Here is a 25,049-nt window from a genome sequence, read left to right as displayed (position 1 = left end):
TTCCCTCCCCTCCACCCACACATACAATGTATGCCATTGGTATGCATTAAAGTGCAGAAGTGGGGGCTACTGAAATAGAGACAACTTTATATTTAAAAAATAAATAGATCACAAAAGAAAAACTATGGAAGTGACACAGTCTGACAGCTACCATGGAGGCTGCTAAACCTGTCAGTAAAGAGGTATAATCTCAGTGGTAGTGGACTAGCAGTGAGATAACCTCTATTTACTCCTTCCTTTACTACCAACTTGGTCAATGATACCCTTGCAAGTCATTTCCATTCCTGAAGCTTCTTCTACTCTCACCCAGCTGTCTCTAAACAAAACATAAACCTGTTCAGCTTCCTCAAACGGCTATCAAGTATCTGCCTCAAATACAGATGTGGCCTTTAAGCACACTAGAATGTAAGTGATAAGCACTAGGTCAATACTTCACTACACACAGGTCATTGAAAGAGGCTGGAAGTCAGGTTTTATTAGCCTGCAGATCTCCACTTGCAATTCCTTTATTTCAGATATTTCAAGTTTTTACTGCAGTCCATACATTTGGTTCAAGCAAACAAATGAGTAAAAGGCAGAGGAGTGGGACTGAGCAGAAACTGTGCCCGATCACACCTGCCTTTCCAAGCACACTGCTCTTTGGACTTCACAAAGAGACAACAGCTCTCATCTTCCCAGGGAGGAAATGAAAACACCAACTCCAAGTGCAGGGAAAGGGTAATGAGGCTAAGGAAAGCAAAGGAACAAAGGAAAATCTCTACAAGTAGGTATAAAACCAAGAAACTCAGTCAAAAGGAAGCAGGCTTGGGTACCAGAAGTACAATTTGATTGTTTTTTTCTGTATATCTAGTGGAATTGATATTCCATTTCACATGTCACCATAAAGAAAAGTATTTTCTTCTGATATGTAAACTGCCTTTCCTCCTCCCATTATGGCAGCATTTATTTAGCAAACAACTCCAGCAACTATCGTAATGGATCCAAACTGGTTTGTCAAATCTTCTACCCCCACCTCAAGTGTTCTGGTTTCGACAGACCTGTGCAAGAGCCTTATTTAATGAGCTACTGCAAAGATCTGAGTATCTGAACTATGGATTCAAAGAATAAACAACCATTTAAACCGACCAGCTTTTATATCACCTTAGTGCTATGATCAATTGCCTACTTACAACAACAATAGTAAATGCAACCATTTCAACTGCTGTTAATTTTCTGGCTTTTTGCTGCTACTCCATATCCCTCACTCCTGCACTGTGCAAACACTTTTGAAGTGAAGTGATTATGCTGTATGCTGTACAGTATGCAAAAATCATGTTATGGAAACTAAGCCTGATGATCCAAAAGCTTACAGGTGTTTTGTCAAAGACCATCTAAGAAGCATTGTAATGGAAGCAAACACTCTGAAGAAAGTTAAAAAGCCATGATTTTGTGGATGACAACTGGTGTAAAAGTAGTTCACTTACAGGTACTAATTTCCAATACCATTTGGAAGGAGACTGCTCAGGAAGCAAGGAAAGGAATGTAGGAATAGGAAAGGAACATCAGCAATGCAAGTTAAAAGCAGTAATACTTAATTGCACTTCATCAATAAACACTTTCATATTGTAGAGGGCTTGTAGCCTAGAAATTTAGATTTAAAAATATTAAAATGAGACCCAAAAGTCAATAGAATCAAATAGTTAAAGGGATCGTCAGACCATGCATCAACTTGTAAATGAAACAGCTCTTTAGTCCCTTATTGTTGAAGAATATTTTACATGAAAAAGCACATGAAAAACCTTTGCCTCTGACACAAAAGTTAAATCACTTGTGCCTTGTTCATGTGTCACACTTGAATCCCCTCTACACAGCAATGCCAATTTGAGGAAAGAACAGAGCAGCCTTTTTTAAGGCTTCATTAAATCATAAATTGGGAGCTCAGTTATCACACAGTATATTTGAGAAAGATCTCGTTTACATTCTCCAGAAATGAAAGTGTTCTTATTTTGCAATGTTAGTGCATTGTGATATAATTTCTAGGGAAAAGGGTGGAAAAAACTACAAACACATATAACATTTGAATGCCAAGAGTATGCTTACGAGATAGAACTTGAATAAGCCTCTGAATACACATTAGACAATTAACCCATGCAAAATGAATATGTCCCAAGAGCTTTCAAAATATATAATATATATTTTGTGCTGTGAAAGCTGAGTCATATTTATTACCCATGTAAAGTTGATACAAGTTATTTTAAGTTGAAGCAAGTTGGTTTTGCCCAACAGAAACTTAAAAGAGAAGGTCAGAAGATACCAGTGGGCTTGAGAAGTAAGGAAGGGCACTGATGATAGACAGAGAACAAACTGCATGCACAAAACCTGAGGAGTATCAAGGACTGGACACCTTCTGTTTCTCTAACAAAAAAACTATTGAGATATTCATATTGAAATCCACTAACCATCAAAAAAACCAAAAGTCACAACTGAAGACAAATTTGGGTTACCTTTTGGTGTCCTGGACTTTCCATTAGCTGCTGTTTTAATTTAATCTCTTTCTCTGTAATCTCTCTCATCTTCAGGTTCACCTAAAAGGGCAGTTAATAGGAAAGATATTAAAATACATCTGAACACATTTCAAGAAGTCAAGCTTTCTTCTTTTTCCCCTTACTCAATAGTCAATCCATTCTACAAACACAAAAAGTTCATAGAATAATGCGTTACAACAGTTTTCAAGACCAATTCACTTATTAGCAGTAGCTATAATCACAAGGGAATCTTGGATTTGGAAAGGAGACATACTGGTGTCACTCAAAAGGGTTTCAGTAACAACCTCTACCCTTTGGAAAGTTTCAGTATTTCTGTTAAATGTATTCAAGTTAGTCAGAATTAAGTCTATCCTGCTATTTAACATGAAACAATGCTTCACCTAAAAAAAAAATATCCCAAACCTCACAGCAGCTTGTCTAAAAATAAAGAACCCAATTTCTTGATATTCCTAATTTAGTTCTTAATTATCTTCTATATTTCAAAATTTGCCTTGAAAAATTTACCAGCTTTATTACAGCATCCCTAAGAAAAACAAACTGTCTTTCCCTGCTAGTCTGATTCTCTTTCCCAATGCTTACAGAAACCTTGGGAAGCCAAGCCTGAAGATGAATTTAGAATATGTTGCAGTATTAAGGGAATCAAGTACCATCAGTAATAATTCATATTAGGAGAATATTATACCCAGCTACCATTGGACTTGAGGTAACAAGTAATTGTTAGTAAATGCATTAGTAAATGCAGTAATTAAAGCAGTTATCTTCACCTGAAGTGGAAAACGTGATAAAACTGCCCAGGTAAAGAAGATGGAAGGAAGACACTCAGCAGAACTTTTTAGAAATCTTAAAAGTAACAAGAAGATACTGACACGTTTCTCAAAGTAAATTTACCTTGTTAATCCAGAAAACCATTGCATCCTCCAAATCATACGGCAGTTCCTTTGAGGCACTGAATGTAGAGAAACGCTTGACACTAGCGACCACCTTTTCAATGCTGATCATTTCGACAGTATAGGCCATCATCAGAGCATCAATCATTGCCATATGAGAACTCTAAAAGAAGAAAACAATGAGCATTTAAAAAAGAAAATCTTTTAAAAATATTATATATTCTAACTGTATTTAAAATGAGATTCCTGAGGTTAGTGACCTAGAAATGAAGAGCTCTTCGTTCCATTAACTATTTTAGACAGTGTTAAATAAAAAGAAGATGATTAGGTGGATTTAATTAAGCTAACCATTTTGATTGGTGCACAGCCCAGATCAGATTCAGACACAGGTGTATCATCACTCTCCATGACGTAAATCCCTTTCCGAGACAGAGCCTGGATCACCGACTGGTGTCCCTGCAGAGCAGCCACCTGATCGCCCTTCAGGATGAGGCTGCAGACGCGGCAGTACAGCTCGCTGGACAGCAGCAGCTTGATGACGGGTGGTTTAATGTGTTCTTGCTCATATTGATCAATGTAAAACGGGTCCTTCAGCTCCTCTGGGACGTTATCTGGAACAACAAAGACACTTCAACAAGCAGCACCAGCTATAAACAGAAGTAAATGTTTTTACTTTAATTCAAAGGCAGTGTATGAACAGCAAAAATACAAGCACAAAAAACCCCAAGCATACGTAAGTCTGGAGTTTCATATTGCAAATGGTTTTCAACAGGTCTTTGTGCTTAAACTTTAGTTAAGTAAAGCACATAGAATTGCCTCCTGACATACACGTTCTTCCGTAGAAATCCCATACATCACCAATTTGCTTTCTCAAGAGACTAGAGTCCTTTACAAGCAAGCACTTCAACATGGACACAAGTTCCTCTACACATCTCTAGTGGTCTCCCAGAATAATACCCAGCTTACTCAGCATGATACACTATCACTTCTACTGACAAGTGCAGAGTATTTTAATTATTATTTGGAATTATATATCATTTACTTAACTCACAGGCTAAAATGCGCCGTGTATCTGAGAGGCAAAGTTTGTATCTTGCCAAAGCAAAATGTACAACTACTTCAAAGAATATCCCAAAGCATCTGTGCGCAGCTGTTAAACAACTGCAAGGCTCTGCCCCCAATTCTCAAACTGGAAAAGAAAACTAAGCCACCCATTTCTTGGTTCTAAACTTCTTCTCCACCAGTTTCCAACCCTCACAGAGACACTTTGGCTGCTCATCAGCACAGCTTCACAGCTGGCAAGAAAGAGAGGCACCACCAACAACTAATATTCTGATCACTCTGAACATGTCCAAGACATTCTGAATCCATACATTCCTAGCTGATGTGCTGCCAACATTAAAGGTTGTGACACTACAGCACATGGCAAATGTCAATGGATCACAACAGCTGAAGGTAGAAGAAATGCTGTTGTGAGCAATAGCTTCTTGGTATTATTGAAAAGACATAAATCAAGTTAAAAATAGATATAGCCCAAAATAAATGTTTCTACTCATCCTCAGTAATCAAACTAGAAGCTATTGATCTTTATAATAGCCTGGCAGTAATAATGAGTGTCTTCAACTCCAGGAAGAACACTTTCTAGCCTCAAGTGTGTTGTCTTAACAGCAGCCCAACATTTCATCATTTCCAAACATCAGATTCTATCTTATGCTCTCCAGTCACTCTGAAGATCTTCCCCTGAAGTCACTTCAACTGTTCATTTAAATATGTACATCCCCAGTTAAAAGAATTATTAATTTGGCAGCGTGTTTACTTTTCATTCAGCTCATTTGCAGAATAATTAAATCTCCCCATTCAAAAAAACCCTCCCACCCATAGCCTATCTTTGAACTGCAAAATGAGCCACACAGGATTTGTGTAGTGCAGAGCACTTAATGCTCATGAAGAAGAGAAACTAAGACAAAATGTTACCAGTTACACAAGCCAGAATACATCTTAGATAAAAACATGCAATAAACCAGTGTTGGTATAACAGCTCTGACTGCCACTCAGACATACAGCACCACCACCACTGCTTTTCAAAATGGTAAACTCTTTGAAGCTCTTTAAAACTAAGATCACTATTTTTCCTTTATGTGACATTGATTGCTGTGATACACACACCATATACCAAAGATGGTTGGAAGAGACACAGTAAAACCCCAGTGGCACCACAGAAGTTGCATTTGTTAATGTGGGTGTCCATTTTTAGTAAAATAGAGAATAAATTCAAATATTTTTAATCTTCTTAACATTAGTCAACCTGACCTAAAATCAAAGGCTGTTGAAAGCTAATTCCATTTAATGGTCATTGTCATTTCCAGGAGAACTAGAGCTTCCATTTCTAAAGACTGAGGAAAGATCCAAAATCAGAACATAATTCAACATTTCAGCTTCCTTACAAGCAGCTGAACCTTTAACAGTCAAAGATACATTGCTTTTGACTAAAATGATTAGTGAAAGGGAATAATAGGATAGTAGCTCATGAAATATCCATGAAGTAGTACACTTCTGGCAAGAGCATTAGCATCACTCCAAGTTTTAATGGCTTTTTTAAGACAAAAAGAAAAATGCAAATTCAAAATGTCTGGAATCTGAAGTACTTGGATGAGGGTTTAGTGGGAACATCTGCCCTCCACCAGCTCCACAGACCCCTGCTGAGCAGGGTAACCGAGGTGACTGTCTGAAACCAAACTGCAACGCTGGACAAAGAACCCTGAAGCTCCACCAAAGTGCGCGCTGTCCACACAGGCCACTGCACCAGCAGACACCTCACTCTGCATTTTCTTTAGGTCCCTCTTCCACAAGGTAAACTGATGATTTTATTGACTGTAACTACAAAAAGCTTTCTCTCCAACACTAACATACCCCCGAGGATATAAGCTCTTTACACACACTATTGAAACAGAAGAGGCTGTTGGAAGATGAAGCTCAGCTCCCTGTGTGACAGGGGCAGTAAGACCTCAAACATGAATTTTCATTTAAACTAGCAATATTTTAATGATTTTAAAAGCCTTTTCTAGCAATAAATGGATCTAGGTCTTAATGATGAGATTCCACGTCACAGAAATCCATATATTTTTTCAAAATAAATAATACAGCCTGTATCTTGGCTGCTGGTGTTTAGTCTGAGTGTCCAGCCAATAGATCTTGAGATCTTTTTCTTCTGTAACTAAAGAACTCTCTAACTTCATGTTTCTGACCTCCACATAATGGCTTAAAGACTGAATGGATTTCGACTGACCGTGATTAAAGATGCGTGAGGATAACTTCTAGTACCAGGATAATTTGAATACTATCATAAGAAGTTCTTCCTAAGCGTTAATCCTCCCATAATAGCAACTTATTTCACTGTGAACACTTGCCCAGTTTTATATTCTACCTTAGCGTACTCAACACTTCCACCTGCTAAATTTGCCTGTCTGAGACAGAAAGGAACAGTTTTGTAACTAATCCGATGTCCTGACTAAAGGCCCACAGGGATTTTAAGGTATATAAAACACATTCACATATTAACTTTATTTAAATAATATTCCAATTTACCTCATACTGGACATAATCACACTATCCATTGCTCATTTCAACAACCCACTATGGATACACAAGCTGTCACCAGCATCATGGAGAGCTTTTCTCCCCGGTTTTTACGGATCAGACAAACTCCAACCGTGTCATACGCTTTTTGCTTGCCTCGCTACAGAATGTGTCAATGTTCTTCTTGAGGACAATGTCCCTGTCTTTCCAAGCCCCAGTTTCTATAAGCATCTTCTTCAACACCTCATTTTCATGACCTATAACTGAACTTACAGGTTAGAAAAATTCCATTCATTAATGGAATATACATTTATGCTTTGGAATTTGAAAAAAATCAACAAAACCCCCCCAACTTCTGAGCAATTAACTTCCAAGCTGTAGCTACACCCATTTCTGCTGAAGCAGTTTAACAGCAAACCAAAACCAATTAAACCATATAAAAAGGTCTTTTACGTTACTTTTCCATCTTATCAAAAAAGCTTGCAAACACCTTCTGTTTTTCCTTATGTGCTTTCCGAGTTATTATCCCAGGAAAAACGTTTGCATCAACTTCAACGCAAGCTTTACAGCTGCCAGTTTTAGACAGAGGTGCTCAAAAGGCATAAAACTATCAGTGGTTTTACACCTAATAATCAGATCTGTGAGGGCATACGTCATCAATTCAGTTTGTCTAAGTTTCTGTTGAAGAATTTACCATGCTACACTCCATATCAGAGCTGACCGGATCTCTTCCACACATGGACTTACCCAGTTGCATCAGGCCAGCTTCTTATAGAGCAAAATGCTCATTTTTGCTGTTTCCCACACTTACAAAAGCAAAGTAATAATATAGTTTTTCCAAATTTTAGCAGCATAAACTCTCATGTGTTCTTGCCCCACTGGAGAGACATCTCTACCAGCTATTTTTACGAGATGAGGACTCAAAACTAAGCCATCATAATTCCTCATGAAGCGATTCTTTCGGTCTGCTCTGTCATATCAATGAGTTCTAGTTTCTCCAAATGATGTCAGTCTCAACTGTAAATCATTGTGCACAACAGAGTTTAGAGGATTACAAAAACAACTCCACTTGTAACCATCAGAGACAATTATTGCCAAATCCTCCTCTCCTCGCTTTAGGGTATCATCTCACTGACACAAACCTGTTCAAAGACAACTACCTGATTACGATTTGATAAAGAAAAACACAGCAATCGGAACCAATTTGACTTATCCCTTGAACTGGAGAAGTGGATACACCCCAGATCTTATTTTACCTCCAGAAGCACGAAGAACTGGTTTCACATGGAAAGAGAGCCAAAGCATCCTGGTAAACAGAACGGAGCTTATTCAAATTCTGAGCAGGATTTCATTAGTATCAGTATCTGTTCACAGAATTATTTAGTACTGCATGGATGTCCTCTAGCTGCAGATCATGAGCAGAAGCTCCATATTCTCAGCAACTAAGACCATGTGCACTATACTAAAACCATTCTATGTTGGCTCTCATTGCAGAACTGTATATATATGGCAGCTATACTGCTATAACACTACACGTGAACATTTACATACAACAGGCAGGAAAAACATGCTAAAGACTTTGTACACCGCTGGTGAGAGTGACCGCACTCTCATTATCATATCTTTTGATCAAGCATAAAGCCACAAACCTGGATGAAGCAGAAGAGACAGAGTAATAATTATGGAATTCTTCACCCCTGTAAACTTCACACAAGTAATATTCAGTGTTCATGAAATGGCATTATTAAAGAAATTAATGTTTAACTGTCAAACATCTGCAAATTGTAACAGTTTCCTTAAAAGTATTTTTACCATAGAACTGAAGAAGCAGGGATCCCAGGAATTTAGGCAATTTAGCCCAGGAAACATGCTCACCCTCTACCAACCGGCAAATGTGGGTAGCTATTACAGTACTGTAAAACCTTCTTTAACAGGTAAGTATTAGAGTATTTCAAAGACGAAAAAAAGCTACAACTTGCATTTCCCCTATAATATATTACATTAGTCCGTGGCTATCCTGCCTGTATCTTGCCAAAGGTCTTGGGCTAATGTTAGCATTAAGACTGGAAACAACATAAAGCTCATTGGTGTAATAAGTAAGTAAAACCCACCAAGTCCATTTTGAAGAATCCAAATTTTAGACAGATTTAAAGAAGTGACATTTGTTATCGAAAGGGTAGCAAACAGCCCACTAGCAAACAGCCGACCTGCTCCCAGCAAGCTGCAACACTTGAAAATTCCCATATACTCCTTCCATATCTAAATTTTAATATTACAACCATGATGATGGGAAATGATTTCCATGCATAAATTAATGCTGTACTAACTAAATCTGCTGAGAGATCAATTTTCTTATTGCCATTAACTATTTTTCCATGTTGTACTAAACGAAAACACACTGGTTTTGTTCACCCTGACTGCTGCTGCTCAGAGCCCAAGGGGACAGCGGCACCAAAGGACCAGGTCTGCTCCCCTCAGCTCAGCTCTGTGCAGCTCATGGTCCTGTTACCACTTGGCAATCTGGTTCATTCCACCGACTGTGAAAGAGTGCTCTCTCCCACGGACAGCTTGCCAAGCCTCTCTAAGCCTCCCACACTCACCTCCTGTGAACTGAAGTTCCACAAACTCAGTGGCACCCTTGCTTCTCGGTCACTTATACGTAATGAATTGTATTCTCACACTGCTGCAGAATTCCTTAAAGTGCATGTTTGGTTCTAATCAAGGTTTGCTGATGAAAAAGATCATGCTGTTCTAATTAAACTCTATTCCTCAAACTATTGTCTCAGCTAAATAGACTTTATAATCTTTCAAGAGCATAGAAGGTTTCTAGATCCATGTACTCCCAGATTTATCTGGGGAGATGGATGACACTGACTGGGGAAACACCTTCCTCACAGCATCCTTCCCTGCTGTCCTCTGGAATTCAGACAAACAGTTGTAAGACCTCCTTCTGGAGTCCATCTGTAACAACCAGGCATCCATCACATACAGAAGGAGCTATGGGCTTCCAGAAACAAAGTATCCAGCCCAATTCCCATGCAAGAAGAGGGGTGCCTCGCTAGCATGATTTGTGTTGAAAAGAGAAGGCAGCTGTGCTCAGTTGTTTGGCTACCAACATTCTCACTTTTCATGGCCAGAAGGGGAAAAAAGGAGGAATGCATCATCAAATGAAGCACAGCCCAAACTAGGACTTCAACTCCAAATTACTTGTCATGCATGCTCTCAGTAATTTGTCCTTGAGAAAACAAAGAAAGGATAAAGAATTTTCCTGGTTAAGCGCCAGCTTAGATGTGGAGAATTCAAATATCCTTTCATGTAAATAGAAATAACAGTTTCAGGTAAAACCTGCAGCGACGAATGACTTCTAGTAACAGTCTACACTAGAATCGAATTCCTGGTTTTGACTATTCCCACACTTCATCATGAGTTCAGCCTTACTCAGATGAAAGTGAAATCCAGGATATGCACCAGCATTTGAAAGATTCAGGCACAAAATTATGTCAATTCATACACACTGATTCCAAATCTAACATTTGAGACAAACACTCTTTACTTAGCCATTTGTAAGCAGTTACGGAAACCCTATCAGATAAGAACTACTCCAGAACATGAGAGTGTTTTAAGATTATAAACAAAGAAGTATTTTTTTCCATCAAATTGAATTGCTTGCTAGCTGCCCAAGACTCACTGAGCAACATCCAGTACATTAAAACAAAAAACATAACCCTAAGAGATGACAAGTATTAAGTTCAAATATTAGTCAAAATTATAACCACATATGAAACCTTTTTAAACCCATTTCTGTATGAATTAAAGAGGCTTATAAATGTCTAAGTATTTTGCAATGCTATTCCAGAAGTTATGCTCACGTGCCTAAGCAGACTTGCTGTTAACTGGTCCAAGAGGTACAGACACAATCTTGAGTTCTGGAGCCCCAGAAGACAGCACCAAGAACCACAAGGCCATGAAGCTTTCTCTGCAGCACAGGATCCATGCCAGTCTATTCCAATTTAGGATTAGCTTTCTTTCGAAACAAAGTCATAATATAAATAGTGTGTTTCCATGGCTGGAATATCCATTTTATCTCTGATCACTAAAAAAGTCTTCAGGAAACGTTACAAACAATTCCAGCCACAGAAAAATATTTACATGAGGAAATGCCTGCTAAGTTTTTTTAAGTTATCAGTGTTTTACTAAAACCCTCACAAAATTCCCACATTTTTTAAATGCAATCTCATAAACGTTTGGTGGGTTTTTTTGTCTCTTGTTGCTTGTAACGAAATACCTTTGCTAACACTAAACATTATAACCCCATGATTTTCTGTTTTCTCCACAACCAACATGATGAGAACACTGACAGAGCTGGATATGTTAAAAAATAGAAGAATTTAGAAAAATATTCCGCCAAGGCTTAATGTTTCACTGCAAGAATGGGCTGCTTTAGCCTTGTCACAAAGTAAGCTAGTGCTAAGCCATTAAGCATATTATGAGTTTGGCGAATTAGATTCAGATTAACAGGGCTACTTCATTTTCCAAAACAAGATTCTGCACGTTTTTATTATATATTTTCTGCTGGATAAACAAACCCCATTAGTACTCCATCTTATTTCTTCATAATGAAGCTACTTAAACTCAAGAAGCATCTAGTAACAATAATCCAAAATAGGCAGGCAGATCTAGAGCAAAACAAAAAAGCAGATTTTGGTAGATGCCAGGAAAATACTAATGGAACTCCAAGAATCTTATTTTTCCAGGTTTGACTGTAAAGGCTTATGACAACAGAAGGGAAAGATGAACTCTGTCACCTACACCTTGCTGTTTAATGTCACAGAACATAAACTGCACCTGCTCATTCAACATTTCTTTTACATAAAAGAACATTGCTGATCATAAATAGATTTATTTTTAGCTCATTTTGAAACCAAAACCACAATCTGACCAAAACCAAGGTCCTAACTGAGCACAACAAGGGTGTCAAGGTCCTAGCATCCACTGGCCAAGATGACTAGCCAAGGAAGCACACTAAAGCTTTCACAGCTTGGAGGGGCTTGAGGCCTGCAAGCAGCAACATAGAGCTCTGTGGAAGAAAGCCTATGTGGCTAAAATGAGGATTTAAACAATTTGAGGTCTGAACTCTTCACAAGGGCAATCTGTGAGCATTCACCATTATGTTTGCTGATTCAGGGCATCTCACATAGTGCCATTATTCCTGTCGAAGATGACAGGAAACACACAGTGTTACAAAGAACTAACTGTCATATTATTGTTATTTAAAACAAAGCTGATTTAAGCCCAATTTAATTACTCCTGGAATGGCAGGGGAGACAGAATAAACAAGAACAAAACCAAGAATGACATTCTGACAGACGTGATCTTACCTATTCCGTAGGCTTTAGCACAGGTCCATTGTAGATTAGCAGCTATTTTTGCTCTGGCTGAATCATAGAGCTCCAAAGGGACAATCTCAACTGCACTATCTGCCAGGGCATCCATTTTTCTTCTGGTACTATCTCCACCCACACGAACATCAACATCCACCATCTAAAACAAAACAAAAGACAGTGGACTTTTACACGAGCCATTTCTCTCACTGCATTTCGCAAACCACAGACGAGAGGTGCTGGCTGAATGGGATCGCGGGCACACGTTATTCCAGGCACAATACGGTGGGATGAACACCACAGGCCCGACATCCTTCAGGGATATTCACCGAAAGGGCTTATTTAGCGATTTTAAATCCACTCAGAAATCAAAAGACATCCGAGCCTGGAGCGAGCATCCCTGCCTGTGGAAGGCAGGGATTTGCGCACAGCGAGCCCTCAGCCAAGGCTACGACCTAGCGAAAGAAGAAAGGAGCGGCCCCGTCACCTGCCCGACGGCTGCAATAAAGACAGGCCGGGGCGCTGCCGCCTCCCCCACCGCTCCCGCAGGCCCCGCTCCGCCGCCCCCCGCCGCCGAACAATGCGGGCAGGTACCGCGGCCCCCGCCCGCCCCCGGGGCCGCGGCAGGCTCGGGGCAGCACCTGGGGCTCCTTCCCTCGCCTCGGCCGAACGAAGCAGCAGAGGTTCCTCGCCCGCACCCCCATCCCCGCGCCGCTCGCCCCGCCGGAGGAGGGCAGGGGGCCGGCGGCTTCCCCCTCCCCGCCGCGGCCCAGCCCGCATCCCCGCCCCCACCCGGGAGGAGGAGGAGAGAGAGGAGAAGGAGGAGGGAGAGGGGCGCAGCCCACCCGGCGCCGGGAGCCAGCTCCGCGCACGGGAGCCGCCGAGCCCCCTCCGCCGCCGCTCCCCCCTCACGCCCACCCGCCGCGGCCTACAGGCCCCGCCGCCTCACCTTGCCGCGCTACCGCTGCCTCATCCCCGCGGCGGGGGGGGCACCAGGGAGGGGCGGGGGTACCGCCGCGGCGCCCCGGCACCGCGCCGAGGGGCGGGGGGGGGAGGCTCGGCGGGACGGGGACGGGACCGGAGCCGGTGCAGGAGGGAGGCAGAGGGAGGAGGAAGAGGAGGGACGGAGCCGCCGGGCCGGGGCTGCCGCCGCCGCCGCTCGGGACCGCGCGCGCGCGCATGCGCCCGCCTCGCGCGCGCGCTCCTTCTCCCTCTCCCTCCTCCTCCTCCTCCTCAGCCCGGCCGGGGCGGCGCGCGCTCGGCGGGGAGAGGAGGCGGGGCCCCGCTCCCGCGCGCGCCGGGCTCTCTGCGTGTGCGTGCGTGGGTGTCAGCACTGCGCAGGCGCGGGGCTCGGCCGCCCGCGGCCATCGCTAGGCAACGGTTGCCGGGGGAACGGGGACCGGCGCGCGGAGCCCGCCCGCCCGCCCGCCCTCCCCTCACGGCACCGGGGCAGGGCATGGCGCGGCCCCGGCTCGGGTGAGCGCGCACAGCCCCGGGCAGGCACAGAAGCCCCAGGCCCTCCCCCCCCGGGGAGGGAGGGAAGGAGCCCAGCCGCCTCCCCAGATGTTGACTCCGTGCTGTGGCTTCCTCGCCTGGCTACAGCTTCACCGGTGTCCGCCATCGACGGCTGGGGGTCCTGAGGGGTTCAGTCTGGAGAAGAGAAGGCTCAGGGGGGACCTGATGGCTCCCTACAACTGCCTGAGAGGAGGATGGAGCCAGGAGGGGCTGGGCTCTGCTCCCAAGGAACAAGGGATGGGACAAGAGGAACCGGCCTCAAGCTGCACCAGGGCAGGTTTAGATGGAGCTGAGGAACAATTCCTGCCCCAAAGGGTGCTCAGGCATTGGAACAGGCTGCCCAGGGCAGGGCTGCAGGCACCGTCCCTGCAAGGGTTCACACCCCGTGGAGACGAGGCCTCAGTGCCATGGGTTAGGGGTGGCCTTGGCAGTGCTGGGAAGGGTTGGACTGGATGAGCTTAAAGGGCTTTTCCAACGCGGTTGATTCTATGATGATGGAGAAGGGGCCTTCCTGGCTAAAAGCAGGGTGAACAATGAGATAGGCTTGAGCTGCTTCCCCCACCGCCTTGCACAGCCCATCTGCCAGCCACGCTGACAAGACATGGGCTGAGAATCAGCAATATCACGAATAATTCCCCTCAAGACTTGATGAGTTAACAGCTGGTAGTGATCAAAGGATGCCAAAGGTGGTTTTCAGGCAAGAGTCTGGCTTTAGCATCCTGTGTGTTTCTTAGCAAATAGAGAATTTCTGCAGCTGGTTTATGGTATGATCAATAGAAAACAGCAAGAAACATGTGGCAGGTTGCTTGTTGGTCTTTGCAGGGTGAACTTACACTATCAAAACCACCTTGGGGCCAGCCCGCCAGATACCATTAGACCCCATTGTCTACCCGCCACTGTCCAGTGTCCTGCTGCCCATGTGGGAGCCCCAGGTTCATCATGATCCAAACTGGATCCTGCAGATTAACTCACTTGACGAGTTTCAGGGCTCATTGGAAAAGTGAAGCTGCATGATTAAGAGAGTAGAGGCTTGAGTCTTTAATGCTTGTGATGGAGAGATGAATTATCTTAATATCCATCTGCTGAAAATGTGATTATAAGTTTAGCTGCACAACAGTGAGAGCAGACTGACCTTATTCTACCTAATTTTGTTATGATTCTCATAAATTCTGTTTTCTGCATGTAACATTCACATGAAACGTGTTCCAAATCATTAAAGACTAATTTGGGTCTGTCTTAAGATTCAATATTTATTTCCTTATGCCTTCTCAGAGTGCAAGTAGAGGGCATTCTGCTACGTGTCATCAGGAAATACAACCTGGTGTTCAAAGGTTATTCCAGCCTCTATCACTCTTCCCTGCTGCAAGATTGTACACAACCGAAGTCAATGTCCTTTGCAAACAACTTGCTAGTTGTTTTATAATCTCTGTTCTAAGAGTTAGGTTTTCGCTAGAGTATTTGCAGGTTGCTGTTTTGTGAAGTTGTCATTAGAACAAGCTGCTCTTGCTTTTAGATTAAAGCATTAAGGCCCAATCCAAATCCCCTTAAATTCAGGAAGAATGGTTTCATTTGTGTGGTGGATCGGGCATTAAGTGGGCTGTAGAAACAGAATGGCCCTTTGGCTCTTAGAGCAGGTGACCTGTATGCAAGGAGAAGGTGCAACTGGGAGGGAACTGACCTACTTCTTCCTCTGACATATTTTTCCTGGAGGTAAAGAATGGATCCAGTTGTTAAACCTATCAGCATCGCTTAGGAACAAAACATATTTAAGAGGGTGCCAGGCTACCAGTGCAAAACCAAGTCAGTGTTACCTGGACCCCTGAAACTCTCAGAATACAAGCTCAAGAAAATGGACATTGTGAAGAAAAAGCATGGGGGGAGTCCAGTGGTAAGGAGAATGCTCTCCTTTTACAACCCTCTGCTGCACTTGTGATCCTGACCTTAGCATTACCTCTTACTCTCCCCCTGTCATTTATATGGTGCTATCCTCCAGACCCAAGTTTCGGTATCACTGTCTTCCAGCCTGATGTGTAATGTGCTGCCAACTTCTTCCTCCATGGAAATGCCCTGAAAATGCCGCTTAGGGCATTTGCGTGTCCCTAAGTGGAAGCTGAAATTGATGCTTTGGGAAACTTTGTAGATGATGATGAAGTGGTTCGTCAAGAACTCGGCACCATCCCACACCAGCGTCCTCAACATTGTCCTGGAGATAAAAAGCCTGCATTTAAATGGGAGGGTCCTCAGTGGATTGCTAAACGTGTTTGCCTTTTCCACCAGAAAATGACTCTCCCATATTCCATCTTTAATGTGCCTACTCCTTGTTTCTTTCCTGTACTCCACTACTAAACCTGCTTCAAGGCTTTTCTTCTGGAAAACGTTAATACATTGCTTTTCTATAGGAACTAATTTTCCTATTAACCATTCAGAGTGGGTGTACCTGCGAGCTGACAAACACTGCGCAACTTGTCTTCCAGCAGAGCTCAGAGTAATTACAAGGAGGCAATACCTGTGACAAATTACCATACTTGAACACGACACCTATTGCAGGTAACGAAGCTAAGCCTGTGTGCTTGTTCCCTGGAAGACTGCCTGCGATGTTGGTTTCTTCCACTGTGTTTCATTTATCAGTATGGAAGAGCACATGTGGAATAAGAATATCAGTCCCTTGGCATCCCAAAGACATCAGATCTAAGTTTATGTTGTAAAAAATGTGTATAGTCTGTGGCAATATAAGTGTGCTGTGCACTAGGATGGTGTAGGGTGGAGATACTGATCAGGTATGTGCAGAAAGCAAGGGCTGACCCATCAGTGACACCTTCCAGTTAGAAAGGCCAGCAGGGAATGAGGATTCTCCCTCAGCATTACAAAAAGCACCTTCAGATGAAGGAAAATGCAGACTGCTGCAGACTTCATGAAGCCCATGCTTCACTGTCCCCTGCAGCTATCTGTGTAGAGCAAGGTCTCCATATGATGCCTCTGCCCATCACATAATGCCCCTAGTGCTAAAACCAGTGAAAAAAAAAAAGCAGGGCTTGGGAATTTCAGCAAGCTGGGCAGCCTGACTTCTGCTTCACTGACTTTCCTCAGTAAGACTTCCTGCTTTCCAAAGTAGTGATTTCCCATCCTTCATCTCCTTCCTTCCTTTCCCCAGTCAAAGAGCAGTCATCAGCAGGACAGTGAGCCCTTCCCTCCGCTGACTCCTCAAGACACTACCTGGCAAGGTTCACCATTCCCAACTCCACAGCACAAACACTGTGCAGATGGGTTTGCATCAGGCAGCACCATCACAGAGCAGACAAGAAGAAACCACTCTGGTGTGGTTCGTGCTGGTCTCCTTATTCCCTTTGGATGGTTTATAACCCACATCCTTCAGGACCGCGCTGCCTGCTCATTATCACTGCTGGGGGAGCACTTGCTAATTCATCCCTCCTCTTCATCACTGTGCAATGGCTGTATCTGGGAGGAGGTTCTTTGCCTTTCATCTTGCTCAGCAACTCCTGCCTGTGCTCTCAGGGGCAGCCAGAGCAGACAGCCAAATGAATCAACAGGATTCTGTCCTCTTATCCTTGCAAAACAGCCAACAGTGTGAGGACAGCCGCGGCAGAGCAGTGCGGAGCAGCCCGTGTGCACTTGCCACCCAGGCTGCCTGCAGCCCTCTCCTTATGGCTCTATTTTCAGTCCTGGACTAATTTTGAACACTGCTGTATCTGCTTCCCTCTGCTTAGTTCTGCAGGTCCTCGTTTGCCCTTCATATCCCCAGCTGAGCTTGACTTAGAGCGTGGGCTCTTCCGGAGGGTCACTGCATGGGATGAACACTGGTACTACCACGTGGGCTACCTGGGAGGCAGAGGGGTCCATCTCCTCCATGCCAATGAGCTTTAGTATCCCCAGTACATACTACAAAGCTCAAAAAAAGTTATATCTGGTTAGAAATTCATTAAGGAAAAAGAGTTGTGGTCAAAAAGACATTTAAATAATCACTCAGACGAGTGGAGCCAGGGCACCATAACACAATAGGCTGCAGACCCCTGCATTCAATTGTGCTCTGACAGCTCAAAATGTCTTTTTCTCCCCTGTAGAAAGTTTCCTCTGACAGTTCCTCACGTTGCCAGCCTTAAGGAGAGCAGAATATTATTCTTAGTAATAGAACAGTCACTTCAGCGCGATTACCAACACCACGGGAACAGTTTCTAAGGCATGATGCCGCCGTCAGTCATTACTTATATCCAGTTCTGTAACTCATGAGCAATATGCAGTGGCATGGCCTTGTGCAGCAGAAACCACATGTAACAAGCCATATTTTTCATGTAAATACAGAAAACAAATGAAGCACAGATAGCAGGACTCCATCCATTCATGTGTTCGCGTCATTTTGCGGGTAATGCGCATGCAGCTCAGCTATTTATGCTGATGGGTGCAGCAAGTTATTCAGATTTATTTCTTTTCCCCTTGCTTAACATGCTTGATGTGTATCCAATGGTGCCAGGGGAAGAACTGCTTCACACCTCTGCCTCTGACATTTGGGCCTTGCCTGGGTGTCCCTGGTAGCCCATGGGGATGCTTAGGGGGTTCTCATATCCCTCTGTCCACAGGGACTGCCCTGCTCCAGGGAGAAAACAGCCAGGCAGGGAGTGCTGGCAGCTCTGCTCCTCCCAGAGGGGCTGCCCCTCTGATGGGCATTAAAATAATACTATTAAAGTACTCCTCCTGTTCAGCTCTTCTCTCCAGAGCACTGCACAAACATGAATTAATGACTCCTATGGCCAGGGGAAGCGTTATCAGAGCGAGGGGTGGCAGCTCCTGGGAGCCAGACCTTCCCTTGCTGGCTGTGAGGAGCGGGATCTCCCTCACTTGGACTGTGGTTATCCTCAGCAATTACAGCTCCGGACGCACTGGCGGCGGGGTTTAAGTGCCTGCATTAATAACAGGGGGGGTTTAACATGTAAGATACATTTATCTCTAAGGTTATTTATGTTTAAAGTCCCTGGACTATGTTCAGGAGGATGGCGGATCAATAGCATTTACAGAGTTTTCCAGAGAGACTTTCACACCAAGAGGTCTGATCCCAGCGTGCCTTCCCTATGCCTTGTCCTTTCCTGAGCATCCCCAAGCAGGGACTAGCTGGGTAAGCACTGAAAGGTCGTTGTCATCACCTAATTAATGAGTACATTTCTCTGTATCTTTATATTCATTAAACCCTTTTCAGCAGTTGGAGTTGGGCAGCATTTGGGCAGAGATCATTTTCATTGGGAGCTGTTGATTTGCTTTACCCAGATGATTTCTTTTTAAATCACTTGCTTCCTAAGGGCACTTTGGTTAAGTCAAACTCTATTTACCACAAATATAGAACTATGCAGAGACAGAATAACTCATCTCCAACTTTTTCACCACTATTTAAACACTATTGGAAAGCAACGAACAATTGAAAGGCAGAAGAAATTAATAAAACCCCTAATTGAATCCCAAATGCTAGCTCTGCCCCTGCTCCTGGCTGTGCTTTGGGAGGTGCAGTAGCTGAGAGCAAGGCTGGATGTACCCAGCATCTTCATACAATGATGGAATGGTTTGTGTTGAAAGGACCTTAAAGCTCATCCAGTTCCAACTCCCTGCCACGGACAGGGACCCCTTCCATTGGAGCAGCTTGCTCCAAGCCCCTGTGTCCAACCTGGCCTTGAGCACTGCCAGGGATGGGGCAGCCACAGCTTCTCCGTCATCCCAATAAATGCCATTGGGTTTGTGGCCGGAGCAGTGCAAAGCTCTGGCACACCAATAACCGGACTCCCAACCAAATGGCACAGCAGTCCTCTCTCCACATGAGCTGGGGTGCGAATGATCCCCAACCCAACATCCTGAACCACCGGGAAGTGTTACCTTTGGGAATTCCCAGCAGGCTCCAGGCAATCTTCATCCCAAAATGTGTTACAGCATCATTATTTCACTGAAAGGTTACGCAGAGGGAGGCGTTCACACGGGAACCAAACCAGGGCCTCCCTGTTCCAGGTCCCCCAGGGGATTCACAAAGATGGAAGCTGCCTGCCAGGTCCTGGAACATCACCTCTGACACAGGAGGGATGAACCTGACCCAGGCATTTCCTTTCCCTGGGGCAGGTTTGTGTTATGGTCTGGGATACAGGGGGATTTTGAGGAAGGGGCTGTCATTCCTGGATTTTAAGGCTTCTCCCTCCACAAACAGGAACCGTGTGGCCCTGGAGGACAGCACTGCAACTCGCTCCAGGTGATTTTGGTGTATGAGGCTTCAGCCCAGATCGCTTCTAAAGGCAAACAAACTGCCTCAAAAGCCACTTAAAGCATCACCAATTCACCACAGCAGGGTCTGGCGCTGACTTCCCACTGCATTCCACTCATTCCCATTCAGTATTTCTAGCTCCTGTCATTCCGGTGGGACACAGCTCCCGGTTCACCTTGGTGCCAGCCCTGTGCTGCAGCCAAGCCCTTCACCCGGCAGCCCTGTCCCCTCTTGCCCTGCCTCTAAAGAGGTGCCAAACCAAACACGGCCTTCCTCACCCCCTTGGGTCCCTGCCAGCCTGCACACACGGCACTTGAACGCTCTTAAATCTGCAGCCAGGGAAGTGTGTTAATGCACAAATTAGTCAGAGTAATTAAAACATCTCAGTCCTGCTTTTCCAGGTCCTATTTACAGCGAGAACTTGATGACTGCAAAACTCACACCGAGCAGGAAAAACCAAACCCCGCCAGCAGCTCCGAGCCACTGAGAGCAAACTGCAGCTGAGGAGCTCAGAGCAGAGGTCGTGCCATGCACCCCAGGGCATTAGCATCCCAGCCAGGAGTGTGGGACCCAGCTAACCCCTGCCTGTTCCTGCCCCCAGGTGCATGGCGTGTCGCTTGTGCTGCAGAGCTTGGCACACCATTTGTTCCCCGCATACCCCAACCGAGAGGCCGTGCCACTGCGAGCAGCACCCGGAGCTGAAACGCAGTGTGGATGGTGGTGGCCCCATCCTGCTGCGACAGGAGTGAACCCTGCTGTCCCCATCAAAGCAGGCACTGTGCTGGTGACCTGGGCCACCAGGCACGGATGCTACCCCCATGTGTGGGTCTGTATGGACCTGGCCCGCATGTGCAGTGCCATCCCGGTCCCCAGGCACGCTGAGGGTGATGCCCCAGGCTCCCCTCGCTCCCAGGGTTCAGAGCTGACTGAGAGCAGCTCATACCCCCAGGCTGGCCCTAGGAACTTGGGGTGACAGGACCCCTGGGGCTGCCAGGAGCACACAGAGAAGGGGATGCTACAAAGGACACCCCTATGATGGGGCTGGGCCATGGGGTGCTGATCAGGACACACAGATGCTACGGGACCCCCACTGAACCGGCCCCCCCCTCCCTGACAACGCTGACTTACCGGTGGCAGCCGTCGGCATCCTCGCAGCCTCAGGTGTCGCGGGGGGCTGTGGGCAGCAGCCTGTGGCATGGGAGCCCATGGCACGTCCCGGGTCTCAGCGCCGGGGGGCTCGGTTCCCTCCGCTCCCCAGGAAGGGCTGGGGGCAGCGGGGCAGCGCTGTGTTCCACAGCATCCCCGCCGTTGCCACGGCAACTGCTGAATGAGTCACGCTTATTGTGAGTGACATCAGAGATGCAGAGGAGGGGGCCGGGAGCAGATATTCCTAGTTTGGTTTTCCTGTTAAAGATGGAAGGTTTTGTGCTGGGAAAACATCCGGATCCAGCCCCCCTGGGCAGCATCTCAGCAGGGTCCTGGAGACCCCTGGACTTAGGAGGCAGGAGATGCTGGAGCCCCTGAATGGGTCCGCTGGCCATGAAAGGGGCTGAGGCAGAGCAGGCAGAAGAGGCCCTGCTCCCCTGAGCTGCACTTGGGCCTCAATTCTGTACAAAACACAACCAGATTGAGGAAAATGGGTAGAGCTTGCTTATCTTGTCTGGCTTCGTCTTCACACCAGGCATGAGGACAGGGGAAGGTCACCTTCAGAGGCTCCTTATCTTGAGCCATGCTGCTCTTGCCCATCATCTCAATGGGATCCTGCCCATCATCCCAACAGGACCACAGCTGTATCTCAGAGGCAGTCACAGCTGCCAGTGCCAGCAGCCTGGCATAGTCATACAATGAGAGCCAAAAAGGGGCTTTGCTTGGAAATTGGTCAAGAGCAGGGAGGAGCATTGCTGGACACATGGATGGGGCATTAGGGATGACCACAAACGCTCCACATGCAGACATCTCTCAGAGTGTTTTGGTAGCACGTTTGCTCACAGCCACGCAGGGATTCCTTACACACAGCCAGAGACACTGCTGCTCCTTCCCCTCTCACTCACAGGCTCTGTTAGAATGAGCCCAATGAGACAGGAGGGAATATTTTTAGTAGGATGAGTCCTGCTCGAGGCTCTGCACTGAGCAGGGGCAGCGCCAGGTCACAGCGACGCAGCAGATCCACAAGCACCAAGGCACAAACTGTTCTCAGCCCTCCCTAGGAGCAGCCCTGAGGGCATCACTCAACCCCACCAGACACGGTTTAGGGGCTCCTGGGCATCCCCCCTGACTGAGGCTGGGATCAGGGAACCCAACACTTGGGGCTTCTATTTTTAGCCCAGCAAACTATAAATAAAGCCCACGGTAACCCATGGAAATCTGAGTGACTTCAATGGCAGCGCTGGGGAAGCCTGCAGCAACGAGGGCTGCAACCCTGGATCCAGTGGGAAAGGCACCATCGTGCTTCCAGACACCCGGATGAGTGAAAACACAGGGAACTTCGCACCACTGATGGGCTGGGCCTCAGCGGGCACCATGCTCCTGCAAGGGGAACACAGGATGGGAGAGGAGGGATGGGGAAGGATCGCTCATTTCATGGGGAATTGGGTGTTTGCTCTTGGTGTGGGAGCAGGGAGGAAGGCGCCCGTCTGCAGGGAAGGCAGGCAGAGGGTGGGAAGCAGAGCGCGCCCCGTGATTCGTTGCATGCAGCCTGGCAACGAGCTCCTGCGCTGGGGAACACGCAGATGGAAGCGGCTGCCACAGCCCGGGAATAGCCGCTGGTGTCCTTATAGGGATGATTTACCAGGGTCTATCTGCCTTTTACTGCACACTTCCCATAGGAGCCATGCAGGATGTGAGGGTCCAGCAGCCCACAGAGCCTGGCTCACCCCTCCTGAGGCTGTGCTGCGGCTGCAGGGACTACGGGGAACAGAGCAGATCTAATCCCATGGGCCAAGAACTCCAGAGGTAAGTCCCAAATCCCACCACAGCCCTCCCGCAATGGGAAGGGGTTGAGCTGGGGGCATGGCTGGAGGCAGCAGGTTTGGCACCTGCGCTATTCCAAGGGCTAAATAAGTGTTCAATAAATATCAATTGAACCCAACTCCAGGCACTGGGAGCTGCTGCAGGTACAGGGCTTGCAGGCACAGATTCCCTCTGGAGCAGCCCTTCTGCAGAGGATAAATAGAGGTTTACTCCAACACAGATGTGGTTTATGCCCAAGCTCCAGCTCATAAAAGCCAAGTAACCACATCATGCATAAGCGCTACCAGTCTCCCATCAATTACTGGTTTGAGGGTGCGCTTGTGGCTGCCCACACTGCACAGCACCGGGGTGCTCAGCAGTTCTTGCCCTGATATAAGTGCGAAGCCACCGCAGGCATCGCCTGCTCCATGCACACAGAGCCCTGGCTCGGCCCCAGCTCCCTGCTCCATGCACACACAGCTTCCCAGAGTGGGAGAGCTCGTTATGCAACTGCTGATGGCATCGCTCATGAAACCTGTTTGAGAGCTCAACCCTTCCCTGGCACCGCAGAAGGGAAGCAGCAGAACAGCATCCTGGGGTGCAGGAGATGTGCAGGACCCCAAGACATGGGGTTTGCATCCCATCGGCTGCCGCATTGACCACCTACAACTGTGTTAACCACATACAACTGCATTGACCATCTGCATCCCAGCACCCGGCTGTGCTGTGGTACCACAGCACCCAGAGCCACCGGTGACCCCTGGGGAGCCCCCGGCACTCACAGGCTCTGAGCTCAGGCTGTGCATCTGGGCACTGACCCCGACCCAGGCACCTGGCTGACTCCCTTCTGGAACCGGTCACCTCTCCAGGTTTATTTTGGTCAGCGTGGCCCGGTCCAGCACATCTCGAGTTACTGATGTCCCTCCCCCGGCTCCACCAGTGGCCGGATTCCTGCTGACACTGGATACGCAGGGCTCCGGCGCTGCTGTCCCTGCTCAGGTCATGCTCACTGGCAGTTGTACCAACGCTGCTCACACGTGTACCCCTCAGACCTGCCCGTTCCCAAGCCATCTTCCAGGACCAAGCCATCAGAGCAGCAACCCAGCTCCCAACTGCCCCTCCTGCCTTTGAAGTGAAGGCTTCTGAATAGTGAGAGGAAAGAATTCACACCATTAATTCTGCTCCAAACCCATTTTCCCTGTAGGAAAGCATCCCCAGAGCTGCTGCTTCCTTTGGCCAATTCCTCTCTTATAGGAAAGTCTCCATTAAAGCAAACAGCACAGTCAAACACAGAGCAAAGATGTGGGCTGTCACAGAGGAACGGTGCCTTGTTCTGGGCGCTGCTGGCATGGAGGAGCCCCCTTGTTCTGTCCCTACAGGCCCTTATCAAAACCCACTCTCCATATTTCCTATAGGTCCCCTGAAGCTATTGGATGTGCTGCTCCTTTTTAGGGGTTACTGCGACCACTGATTCATGGGGATGGGTGAGGGCATGAGAGGAGAAAGCCCGAGCAGTGCACAGCGTGCTGGGAGCAGCTCCGTCAGCCACCCATGGAAGGGCTGGGAACAACTCCCTTGCCACACCATTTGTGTCTTTAGCCATGTCTCACCGTGCCAACACCAAGAGGTGTTTCCACAGTCAGGTGCAACCTGTACTCACCTTCCCCACCCTTTGCAGCCCGGACCTGGCTGGAGGCTGCTCTCGGGTGAAGCAGCAGCAAGTCTCTGTCCTTGTTCCTGCTGGAGGACACCAGCGACACGTCTCCATGCGCTTCTGGCCATGAGAGCCAGCACGCACCTCAACCACCACCCATCCTGTCACTCAGATAGCAGCACTTCTTCATGTTTAAGGCGTGGGTTCCTGCCCAGACCTGCTGTACTGGTTCAGGTGCAGAAGCACCATTATCTAATGATACACCACGAGCGGCTTTAAGGGGTTTTGTGTTTAAATGAGTGGAGAGCTGGACCT

At 46.6% G+C, this 25,049-nt stretch overlaps 1 protein-coding gene across 3 annotated transcripts in view; it reads right to left on the bottom strand.

Annotated features, from left to right (window-relative positions):
- CAMSAP1 (calmodulin regulated spectrin associated protein 1) overlaps window positions 1-21,328 on the bottom strand; it is a gene marked incomplete at both ends in the record, with an annotated part of 32,075 nt that extends 10,747 nt beyond the window's left edge. For 2 of the 3 annotated variants that reach the window (XM_080630799.1, XM_080630800.1), the window contains 6 exons: window positions 1,464-1,496; window positions 2,484-2,564; window positions 3,414-3,575; window positions 3,761-4,023; window positions 12,367-12,529; window positions 21,260-21,328. In XM_080630799.1, coding sequence (XP_080486925.1) covers window positions 1,464-1,496; window positions 2,484-2,564; window positions 3,414-3,575; window positions 3,761-4,023; window positions 12,367-12,529; window positions 21,260-21,328 — 771 coding nt within the window. Of the gene's footprint in view, window positions 1-1,463; window positions 1,497-2,483; window positions 2,565-3,413; window positions 3,576-3,760; window positions 4,024-12,366; window positions 12,530-13,010; window positions 13,074-21,259 lie in introns of those variants that run through there. The other variant, XM_080630801.1, reaches the window with a different exon arrangement.
- Window positions 21,329-25,049: the final 3,721 nt, after the last annotated feature.

The sequence above is a fragment of the Psittacula echo genome (assembly GCF_963264785.1).
Source record: "Psittacula echo genome assembly, chromosome: 16".
Lineage (NCBI taxonomy): Eukaryota > Metazoa > Chordata > Aves > Psittaciformes > Psittacidae > Psittacula > Psittacula echo.
The sequence above is the reverse complement of the archived record's forward strand: the minus strand, read 5'-3'. Positions and strand labels throughout refer to the sequence as shown.